Source organism: Oryx dammah, unplaced genomic scaffold (assembly GCF_014754425.2).
Source record: "Oryx dammah isolate SB20612 unplaced genomic scaffold, SCBI_Odam_1.1 HiC_scaffold_26, whole genome shotgun sequence".
NCBI classification, from domain to species: Eukaryota; Metazoa; Chordata; class Mammalia; order Artiodactyla; family Bovidae; genus Oryx; species Oryx dammah.
This window is the reverse complement of record NW_024070210.1, coordinates 92,937,465-92,949,703: the sequence shown is the minus strand read 5'-3', so window position 1 is coordinate 92,949,703 and position 12,239 is coordinate 92,937,465. Positions and strand designations below refer to the sequence as shown.

General features: G+C 43.8%; 1 protein-coding gene across 1 annotated transcript in view; it reads left to right on the top strand.

The window, feature by feature from the left end:
- LOC120852603 (ras GTPase-activating-like protein IQGAP2) overlaps nt 1–12,239 on the top strand; it is a 309,398-nt gene that overhangs the window by 155,723 nt on the left and 141,436 nt on the right. Inside the window, exon 3 of the mRNA XM_040225934.1 lies at nt 7,349–7,505. Within this exon, the coding sequence (XP_040081868.1) occupies nt 7,349–7,505 (157 nt within the window). The remainder of the gene's footprint in view (nt 1–7,348; nt 7,506–12,239) is intronic.

Sequence of the window (12,239 nt, the reverse complement as noted above, 5' to 3'; positions counted from 1 at the left end):
TTTGAATCTACCTAGGATGGCTATACTCAAAAAGACAGTTGAGTGGTGGCAAGGAGGTGGGGAAGTTAGAATCCTCACTTAGTGCTGCTGGGGATGTAAAATGTTGCAGCTGCTTTGGAAAAATAGTCTGGAAGTTCCAAAAAAGATCAAACATAGACCCAGCAATTCTTCTCCTACATATATACCCAGAGAAAGGAGAAAATATGTCCGTGCAAAAACCTAAACACTAATGTTTACAGCAGCATTATTCATAGCCAAACAGCGGAAAAAAACCCAGAAGTCCATAAACTGATACATATGATATATATCTATACAGTAGAATATTATCCAGCATTGGAAATGAATGCAGCGCTAATTATATCCTACATAATAGATGAACCTTGAAAGCATGCAAAAGAAGCTAGTCACAGATGGCCATGTGTTGTATGGTTCCGTTTAAATGAAATATCCAAAATAAACAGATCTCTAAGCAGAGAGTAGATTAATAGGTTGGAAATTTGGGAGTAAATGGGGAGTACTGTTAATGAGTTATACGGCTTCTTTTTGGAGTGATGAAAATGTTTGCTGAAAATCACTGCATTGTACAGCTTCAAAGAGTGTATGATGTGTAAATTCTCTCAGTATAAAGCTGCTATTAAACACACAAAAAAGCATATTGCATAATTAGTGTCATACAGAGTTCCATTTATAATTTTAGACTCTCAGACTAAAACTCAGCTTACAGTTAAAACTCTAACCTGTTCCAGGACACCAGCTAGTGATTGGAAAGCCAGACTTCCTGAACATCAGGCCCGTCATTTTCTGTACTGTGATTATGACAGGAAGTTTGACCCCAACAGACCATAAAAATCACACTTACTGAATTTTATTGGTTTGGCTGGGTAACACTAGCTTATGTAACCGGTAAGTCACTGAGGTTGAGGTTGACAGTAGAAGTTTAATTCCTTTTCATGTAAGATTCAGTAGCATAAGGTGAGGATGAGCGGATGCAGAAGGTTCCTCTTGTAACCTAGAGAGGCTACTCAGGGACCCAGGGTATTCTACATCCTTTCTTTCAAGGTGGCCATGGGCTTTAGCATCCTGCTTGCAGATGGGAGTAGGGGGGTGGGGGCAGGGCGGCGTTTTCCCTGGTGGCTCAACTGGTAAAGAATCCGCCTATAATACAAGAAACCCTGGTTCAGTTCCTGGGTTGGGAAGATTCCTTGGAGAAGGGAAAGGCTACCCACTCCAGTGTTCTGGCCTAGAGAATGCAGGGTCACAAAGAGTCGGACGCGACTTTCACTGTGTCACACCTGTATATCTTGGGTTTCCCTGGTGGCTCAGATGGCAAAGCGTCTGCCTGCAATGCAGGAGACCAGAGTTCGATCCCTGAGTTGGGAAGATCCCCTGGAGAAGGAAATGGCAACCCACTCCGGTACTCTTGCCTGGAAAATCCCATGGACAGAGGAGCCTGGTAGACTACAGACCATGCGGTTACAAATAGTCGGACACGATTGAGCGACTTCACTTTCAGCAGATGGGGGAGGGGAAGCTCACCCTTGCGGGGCTTTCCTGAGGCCGCTCTCCATGGGATGCACGGCATTTCCTGTCTCATTCTGTGCTCATGACCCGGCTACTTGGCCCCACACAGAGAGTACGGGGCTGGGAAATGACCACCCTGGCCAGCAGCCACCCCAGCTGTCTCCCAGCCCTGCAGTGAACCATTTGGTATCTGTACTCCAAGTTCTCTTCCTTTGTTGTTGTTCAATTGCTAAGTCGTGTCCAAATCTTTGTGGCCTCATTGCAGCACGCCAGGCTTCCCTGTCCTTCGCTATCTCCCAGAGTTTGCTCAAACTCATGTCCATTGAGTTGATGATGTCATCCGAACATCTCTTTCTCTGCCGCCCCCTTCTCCTGCCCTCAATCTTTCCCAGCATCAGGGTCTTTTCCAATGTGTCGGCTCTTCGTCAGGTGGCCAAAGTATTGGAGCTTCAGCTTCAGCATCAATCCTTCCAGTGAATATTTAGACTTGATTTCCTTTAGCGTTCACTGATTTGATCTCCTTGCTGTCCAAAGGACTCTCAAGAGTCTTCTCCAGCACCACAGTTTGAAGGCATCAGTTCTTAGGCACTCAACCTACTTTATGGTCCAACTCTCACAGCTATACATGACTCCTGGAAAAACCCTAGCTTTGGCTATACAAATCTTTGTCAGTAAACTTGGACAGCATGTCTAGGTGATGTCAGCATGATGTCTCTGCTTTTCAGTATGCTGTCTAGGTTTGTCACAGCTTTTCTTCCAAGGAGCAAGCATTCTTTTAATTTTGCTTGAGATTAACATCTGCAAATGCTTATCCATAGCACCTTTCCTTATGGGATAGGTGCAAGGATTAAATAATAATCCACATATAGTATTAAATCCAGATTCTAGAATAAAATGTGCTAAGTATTAAATCTAGTTTCTAGAATAAAATGTGTTAAGTTGCTTCTGTCATGTCTGACTCTGTATGACCCCATGGACTGTAGCCCACCAGGCTCCTCTGTCCATGGGGTTCTCTAGGCAGGAATACTTGAGTGGGTTGCCATGCCCTTCTCCAGGGGATCTTCCTGACCCAGGAAGCGAACCAGTGTCTCTTATGTCTAACCTGCATTCGCAGGCAGGTTCTTATCCACTAGCGCCTCGTGGGAAGCCCTCTAGAATAAAATAGTGCTTAATAAACACTAGTTACCATTGATGGTAGCAGCATCTTCTTCTGACTTTCAAGGTAGTGAAATATTACCTAATGTTACAAAAAATTATACATTTACAAGTCATTGGCAGTGTCCTAAAAGATTTTATGCTGTAATTGTGATGCTTGGAAAACCTTAAGCAGTCAGAATCTTTCACTTAATAACAATCTGTTGAATACACACTATCTATAAACTCATTTGACTGTGTGGATCACAATAAACTGGAAAATTCTGAGAGAGATGGGAATACCAGACCACATGACCTGCCTCTTGAGAAACCTGTATGCAGGTCAGGAAGCAACGGTTAGAACTGGACATGGAACAACAGACTGGTTCCATATAGGAAAAGGAGTACGTCAAGGCTGTATATTGTCACCCTGCTTATTTAACTTACACGCAGAGTACATCATGAGAAACGCTGGGCTGGAGGAAGCACAAGCTGAAATCAAGATTGCTGGGAGAAATATCAATAACCTCAGATATGCAGATGACACCACCCTTATGGCAGAAAGTGAAGAAGAACTAAAGAGCTTTTTGATGAAAGTGAAAGAGGAGAGTGAAAAAGTTGGCTTTAAGCTCAACATTCAGAAAATGAAGATCATGGCATGCAGTCCCATCACTTCATGGGAAATAGATGGGGAAACAGTGGAAACAGTGTCAGACTTTATTTTTTGGGGCTCCAAAATCACTGCAGATGGTGATTGCAGCCATGAAATTAAAAGATGCTTACTCCTTGGAAGGAAAGTTATGACCAACCTAGACAGCATATTAAAAAGCAGAGACATTACTTTGTCAACAAAGGTCTGTCTAGTGAAGGCTATGGTTTTTCCAGTGGTCATGTATGGATGTGAGAGTTGGACTATAAAGAAAGCTGAGCGCTGAAGAATTGATACTTTTGAACTGTGGTGTTGGAGAAGACTTGAGAGTCCCTTGAGTGGCAAGGAGATCCAACCATTCCATCCTAAAGGAGATCAGTCATGAGTGTTCACCGGAAGGACTGATGTTGAAGCTGAAACTCCAATACTTTGGCTACCTGATTTGAAGAGCTGACTCATTTGAAAAGATCCTGATGCTGGGAAAGATTGAGGGCAGGAGGAGAAGGGGATGACAGAGGATGAGATGATTGGATGGCATCACCAACACAATGGGCATGAATTTGGGTGAACTCCGGGAATTGGTGATGGACAGGGAGGTCTGGTGTGCTGTGGTTCACGGGGTCGCAAAGAGTTGGACACGACTGAGCGACTGAACTGAACTGAACTGATAAACACATTTTCAGTATAGTGGGATCACAAAAAGAAGAGATGGTTTTTGCCCTTGAGCACTTCATGATGTGGTAAGCCATAGCAATAGCTCTTTAAATAGGGTATAGTTAACCTAAGTTTTTGGAATAATTTGTTTTTTCAGCCATCTGCACATATATTCTAACACAGACAAAAATTAATGTGATTATTTTTTTTAAAAAGTAAACCCAATTCTAAAATACGTCAAAGTTGTTTTTATTTTAACTTTCTACTTCTTGGTCTCAAATGTTGATTTATCACCTCCCTCTCTTGCTATAAATTGTCAATTTACCTCTCCCCAACCTTTCACAATCTACCCCTCAGTTATGGAATTATTATAGAGCAATTATATATTGCTGTGCAGAAAACCAATTTTGTAAATTTTTTCAAGATAATTATTTGAAAACAGGTTTGTTTTAATGTGAAAGAGCATGATGCTATAATTTGTAATTTACTTAGATTAGAAACTTGGTCTAGTGCACTGGCTTTTAATTTGCCCACATTTTCTTTTTAATCAAAAAGACAACATTATTATTGATTTCTTACAGTTTTAAAAATTCATCAAGCCTATGATACTCTTACGTTCATTTGCAGCAAGGCCCACATAACCAAATAATCCTTATTCACCTTGTGTTTGTTATGTGAAAGTAAATTTCGCATCTCATGTTACTATTGAAAGCTGCTTGTTCTTCCAAGTTTTCCCAGTCCCCCTAGGATGTTAGAGCTGCAGGAAGCCTTAACATCCTGTCCTTCTCATCTGCCCCTTCAACAGAGGAGAACACTGAGGCCCAGGGAGGTCAGGGGACATGCCTGGGGCCACAGTGGATATGGGGCTGAGTCCTGGTACAGAGAGCTCCCTCCACATGGAGCCCCTCTCCCTGGATGGGAATATTCCCTTTCCTTTGACCCGCTCCCCACTTTCTAAGCTGTCACCACATCTTGTTACCATTTCCTTGAAATGCCTCTTGCTTTCCACCCTTCCCGTTTCTTCCTGTCTCATCCAGTCCCTGAGCTCCTTGCAGTGGGGAAGGCTCAGTGCTTTGTCTTTGGGGCCTCCATTTTACAAGACTGAATTTTCTCTAAATACCACTGTCAGCCTGTCCCTCCTCTGCTGTGAGTCTGCCAAGAGCTTCCTTGCTTCCTGTAGCAGCAAATGTCATTGCTTCTCTTACACCAGCTCCTGCTTTCACTGTGTATGCTCAGCTTGATTCCTTTCTCCCCATGAACCCTAAGGCCCCTAGGTCTTCTCTGGGTTTATCCCATGCATCAGCCGTGTTTCCTTCGTGATTCTGGTATGTCCTGCCCCTCAGCTCCCAGTGTCCCCCTGCCTTGCCTTTCCAAATCCTCCCTTTCCAGCTGAATCCAGATCCCACCACCTTGTCATTTTTTCCCTGCTACTCCACTGAGAGCCCAGTGCCCCCTACCCCCACACTATTCCCAAATTTCTTCTTGTTAGGCACTAATAGTTGTATTGGGCATCATAGCCTGTCTTACATGGCTCTCTGATTTTTTCTTACACTTGTGTTGCCTTCTCAGTTTTGTTTAATGCTCTTGGAAGGCAGGGCTTATATTTACGTTTTTTCTCATCTGTTCGGTTCAGTCTCTCAGTTGTGTCCAACTCTTTGTGACACCATGGACTGCAGCACCCCAGGCTTCCCTGTATCACCAACTCCCGGAGCTCACTCAAACTCGTGTCCATTGAGTCAGTGATGCCATCCAACCATCTCATCCTCTGTCACCCCCCTCTTCTGCCTTCAATCTTGCCCAGCATCAGGGTCTTTTCCAATGAGTCAGTTCTTCACATCAGGTGGCCAAAGTATTGGAGCTGAAGCTGAATCCTTCCAATGAATATTCAGGACTGATTTCTTTTAAGATTGACTGGTTGGATCTCCTTGCAGTCCAAGGGACTCTCAAGAGTCTTCTCCAACACCACAGTTCAAAAGCATCAATTCTTTGGGGCTCAGCTTTCTTCACAGTCCAACTCTCACATCCACACATGACGACTGGAAAAACCATAGCTTTGACTAGATGGACTTTGTTGGCAAAGTCATGTCTCTGCTTTTAAATATGCTATCCATGTTTGTCATAGTTTTTCTCAGTTCCGTTCAGTCTCTCAGTAATGTCCGACTCTTTGCAATGCCATGGACTATAGCCCACCAGGCTCCTCTGTCCGAGGAATTTCCCAGGCAAGGATACTGGAATGGGTTGCCATTTCTGTCTCTAACTCCATATTTCACATTGTCAGTAAATACTCCTTGCTTATTAGGGACCCTTTGAGCTTCTAAAAAGTATTGGCCAGAGCTACAGGCACTTGAGACGTTTTACAGTGTTCACTGCCTGGATCCGAATCCGTTGTTAATAGTGCAGAGCAGTCCTCTCCTCCCTGCCAGGTGTAATGGAGTCAGCGCTTCTCTGTTACTGGTCTTCTGAGGGGCCTCGCTGTGTAGGTGTGGGGCTCACACTCAGAGCTGCTGATGTGGTGGTGGGTTAGTGGCAGAGAGGTGAGGGCTTGCACCCCCGGTTCTTGGGTCTTACAGTAGGGAAGAGTTCCTCAAGCACAGGGAGGAAGCACAGTATCCTGTGAGCTCTGGCAGACTCTGCACCCCGGCGTGAAATGTGAACTGGCCTGGCCCTCCTCCCACTGTGTGTCTTTGAGCCAGTAATGACCTTGGTGCTCTCTTTTCTATGATACTGGCAGAGTGTCCTAAGATGGAATCTAATCTTTTGCTCAACAACTTTCTCAGTACCCAGAGAATAGCTTCCCCAAAAGGTTAAGTGCGCTGTAGTAAGCTCCTGGCATTGGAAAAAGGAATGTGTCTTATTTAAGGAAGACTGTGTCTGCTTTCTGGAGTTTGATGTCCCTTTCCTATGCCTTCCTGCCTCTCCTGGTAGTCATTTCCAGGCTGAGCAACTGCAGATTTTACCGCACCTTGGACTATGCTCTCCCCACGGCATGACCCCTACAAAAATGTCCTCCACTGAGGCTCATAAACTTGGAATTGCTTTTTCTGTAGTGTCCGCAAGACTCATTCCACCCATACAAGCACAGATTGGCCTCTTTCCTCTTTAAGAGACTTGGCAGAGACTCATAAAGGTGAAGTCAACAAACTCTGGCTCATAGTGAGTTTAGTGCCTCTGGGCTTGTCAACCCCTTGTTCCTCTTGTGTTTTGAATCCTTGTTCCATCCAGAAGCTTCTCTCTTCCTGTTTATGATGATAAAGATGTTTCAGATCCCGCCCCCTTTGTTAATGGCCCTGCCACTGATAGTAAGACACCACATCTCTTCATTTATAGAAAGATAACAAACTGGATTCACTTTAAGGTTTTTTTTTTTTTGCTCTCTCTTAATCCTTCTAGGTGGATGGAAGTCTGTTTAGTTGAAGAATTGCCACCAACCACTGAACTGGAAGAAGGACTCCGGAACGGAGTTTACCTTGCAAAGTTAGCCAAATTCTTTGCCCCCAAAATGGTATCGGAGAAAAAGATCTATGATGTGGAACAAACACGCTATAAGGTAACTGAGATCTAATTGGTTTTGGGCCTCTGGCTCAAAGTGAAAGTTGGGTCTTTGCCTTCCTTCCCTTTCTTTAGTGTTTCTATCAGGATTTTGTGGGAGGTAGGGGTATGGGGAAGGGGAATGTCCTTGGTCTTTGAAGCCTGTTAATAATCATTCCTGAGGCGGCAGCAGTTTTGGAAGCAAAGCCCTTTTCTGTTTCTGGGCTGAGGCTAAGAGACCTCTGATTTGTGGGGCTTCCAACTCCCAACCCCCATTATTCCGTCATGGAGGTCATGTCATTAGTACCAGTAAATATAAAAGTGAGGGCCCTCTACCCCTCCTCTCTTCACCACCAACAGGGTTTTATTACTCCCCTTATTCTCATCAAGAAGTAAAGTACCCAGCGGAGACTTGAACTTGTCGCCCCAAAGAGTTAGAGCCAAGGTGATTGAAAAAGAAAAAAAGTGCTAATATTGATGAGTCAGAAACTCCTTTCCATTTGATGTTTAAAACAAAATGAGACCAACCTTTTTGTATGCAGCTAGTTTTATGAATTCTTTCATAGCTAATTTGAGAAGGAATATAGGGAGGAAAACCAAACCAATATAAACACCAATCTTAAATAAATACAATCAAAATAAACAACCAGTCAATATAAACACTATTTTTTTTATGTGTGTATTTTGTGGAAATAATGTTTAAGTATTTTCAGGTAAGGTGATACATCTATGATTTGCTTCAAAATAATTGGGAAGAGGGTTAACATGATTCAAGACCAGCCGTGAGTTAGTAATTGTTGAGATTAGATGATGGGTGCAAATGAGTTCGTTATACTATTCTGTCTACTTTTTATGTTTGAAAACTTCCATTAAAAAGTAAAGAAGGAAAAAGTAAGCACCAACCTAAAAGATACCTTGATTATACATGTCTTCAAAAAGCAATTTTTAAATGTGTGCTGTTCTCTTCTAGAATGTGAGATCTCTTCTCCACTTTGGGTCAGGGTTTCTAAAGCTTCTTTGAAACTTGATTTTTTTTTTTTTTTTCCTCAATATCCTGTGTTTGGTTTTGTTATATGAGTATTTTTTATCTGCAGATTTTCAAGTGTTTTTAAAAGTTATTTCTCTTAAAATTTCAAGGATAACATTAAGTATAATTGAAAATAGAATAATTTTCCATTTAATGCATGAGTCACACTACCCTTCAGTTGTTATTGAGACAAAATATATCTTTAAAATATGTATATTGAATTCAGAGCAAATGTCTGAGTAATGATTTAGGCTAACAGACAAGATGAATTGACATCTTTTTTGACAAGTCTCTTTTCATCATCTAATCTAAAAGGGAATGGAGCAAAAGTCTCTGCCTTGAATAATGTTATGAAAAAATGTTTGCATATGTTAAAATAAGTTTATTAAGTCATGTGTTTATTAACTCTAGATGCTTCTCCCTAGAGTGAGTTTCCAGCCTTTTGGAAGACTTAAGCAAAACAAATGATTTAGCTAGCCACAATTAAAGTTTCTTTTTTTAACTTTAAGGAATATTTTCAAAGTTCAGAAAAAAATTATTTGTATCCCCTGTGTCACAAAATAAATTAACATTTGTCCACATTTTAGAACATGATCTTTCTTTTATTTTCATTGCTTCTGTGATTGTTGTTATCAAGACCTAGACCAATTATAATGGCCATGTAGATTCGATGATATAGATTTGATGATAAAGTGTCATGGGCTCCAACCTTCCCTGGAAAAGGATTGTGGGTGTTTTGTTTTGATGTGTGGATTGAGAGAATAAGGCTGCAAAGACAGACCTTTAGTGAAAGCGAGCCTCAGAGCTGCAGGTGGGCTAATTCCCCTCCTGGCATATTATATGCCTTGAATATAGGTGTCTCTTGCCAGTTCAGCTCTGGACCCCTCATGGCAACTTAAACAGGTACCATTGCCTCCTGGCATCAGAGGTCCTATTATTTGAATCCATAGCAACTTCTCCTTGGGAAGGGGACGGGGGAAATATTTCCAATCTCTTGTTGCAAAATAAAATTCCTGGGGCACCTGGACAAGTGCTGACATCCCTGAGCAAACCATCGTGACAGAAGGAAGTGGTCTGTGTTCCTGTCCCCCATCCCATCAGGCCCCAGGTGTGATGCACAGAAGAAAGGATGTTAGGAGAGGCGTGGAAAGAGGGGAGGTGGCAGATGGAGGGGAGTCGATGCCCGCTGTGACGTGGGAGAATCATGGGACAAAGGGAAACTACCCCTCTGTTAATTCACTGGAGAAAAGAGGCTTTTCTTTTTTTCTCCTTGTATTAAATCCCTGACCACGTCCTTGAATGGGAATTGTTCGTGATTTGCTGTGTCATTGTAAATTTTTATTTTAAGGCTATTTTGTTTCTTCTGCAAAAATGAAAGGAAACAAATATTAGTGGGTAGGAGACAGTTTCCTGTTCATGTGTTTTTCAGATCTAAAGCTTGTCACATGGTCCTCTTCAAGGAGCCCTAAATCACGGGACGGCGGCAAAGATGCTGAAACAGGGGAACACTCGCTAACCTAGGCCTGTCTCTTGATGGGCCATCTGGAAACCATGAGTTCAGCGAGCCTGAACGCTCTGCAGGGCCTGCTGGGCTGTGGCCATAAAATATGACCCACCTGTTGGGCCGGGTGTCCCCGAGCAAAAGCTCTGCCCCAAATCCCGGGGCCTCGGCTGGGGGCGCTCATGGCTTTGAGCGAAGCAGCGGGCGCTTCCACGCAGCCCTGTTCTTGCTGTTGCCAGCTCGTTGTCTACAGCCTCGGCCCCTCATTAATTTCGGGTTAGGAGGTCATGCTAGGTATTGAGTTAAACCTTCCAGTGAAGAGTGTCCTTTCCCTGACCATCTCCGCCTCCCCCTCCAGGGCTGAGTTGCGTGCTCATGCCACGCGCACATCGACACACCACACTGTGCTGTAGTAACTGTTTTGTCCTGAAGGCAGGAGCTGTGTGTGTCTCTTCCACCGTGTCCTCAGTCAATAGTTCAGGTTCTGGCCCAAATAGCTGTTGGGTAAAGGAATGAATGAGAATTTTTTATTTTTTAGAGATTTTTTATTTTTTTAATGTGGGCCATTTTAAAAGTCTTTTATTGAATTTGTTAAAATATTGCTTCTGTTTTTGGCCATGAAGTATGTGGGATCTTACCTCCCCAGCCAGGGGTTGAAACCTCACCCCCTGCGTTGGAAGGCCAAGTCTTAACCAACTGGAGTGCTAGGGAAGTCCCAACTAGTACTTTCTAGTAAGCCAAAGGGCTCCATTTCTTGTCTTCTATGCTTTATTCAGTCCTTTATTCAATACTTGCTGAAACTCCTCCTCTAAGTGTGATGCTCAGACTTCCTGTGGTCCCCCATGATGGGTGTGTGTAAAAATGTGAACTTTTGGGGCCCTCCCCCAGTATCTTAGCCAGGGCCCCAGGAAGCTCCATTCTTAATTATCACCTCAGGTGATTCTTTTCTTACATACTATTAAGGTTTGAGAATCACTGCTCTAAAAGGCAGATACATTCATATAATAAGATTTAATAAAGTTATAGGGAAAGAAGATAAAGCTGTACTAAGATAGAAATACATAAAGGGTAGAACTCATTTATCCATGCAATCCTCATCCATACCTACCAGGTACCAGCTGCTGATCTGGGCACCAAAGACAGTGCAGAGCCAAGCAGACATGGTTTTCATGCTGCTCACAGTTGGAGAGACAGTCTGTGAGGAAAAGAGACAGTCATGAATTGTGATCAGTGTATCAAGGAAGAGATTAAAGCCAGAGTTGTTGACAGACAGCCATGCACTTTGCTGAGCAAATGTTCTTACGCAGAGGCTGGAAGAAGGAGAGGAAACTCATCCATGAGAGCTAAGGGTAGGGAGTGGGGAGGGTGGTCCAGACAAGAGGGGCTCAAGGACGAAAGGCACTTGGCCAGGTTGAGTGGCTGGAAGGCTAGATGAGGGGCAGAGGCGAGAAATAAGGCCAGGAGAGAAGCAGAGAGAGCTCAGTCCCACCTGGAGGACCTCGTATGGGGTGCCTTCATCGTAAGTACAGGGGGAGCTGTTTCAGTGTTGACAGGGGCACCGTGGGACAGCCTGTACTTCACAAAGACTGTGTGGAGGGAAGAGGGACTCAAAGGCAGGGTGCGATGAGAGGATTCCTCAGCCCAGGTGACCGATGACCGTTGCCTGCAGAGACGAGAAGTAAGAGGATTCGAGAGGGGAAATGAAGGATGAGTCCTGGAGAAGGACTGGAAATGGGCGGAGAGACCAGAGAGCACAGCTAGGTGGATGTGGGCGGTAACTAAGCAGAGTGTGGTCAAGTCTAAAGGGGGTTAGACTGACACAGAGGCCAGAAAGGTCTCCACGGTGCGGCTTGACGGCTGAAGGTTCCCAAGCCACCTAGGATGACCGAGAGAAAGAGGATTGGAAGAAGGGGGCATTCCTTGGAGAGAGCTCAATCTGATAAGCCTCACAGCAGTATCATTCTGGACAGTGCATTGACAGCTGCAGATTTATAACAAATGCTCACTGAAGGTGGGCCTTAGACAGGGAAAGCATAGACAGTGGTCAGGAGTATGAGCTGCAGAACCCAAACACTTCAGAATCGGGCTTCACCACTGACTTTGATTCGGTGAGCTTCAGTTTCCCGAGATGAAGGTGGGAAAATACTAACAGCATCAACCTTGTAGAGAAATTGGGAGGAACAAATGTGATCACCTATGCCAGGCGCTCGGCCCAGTGCCCGCCT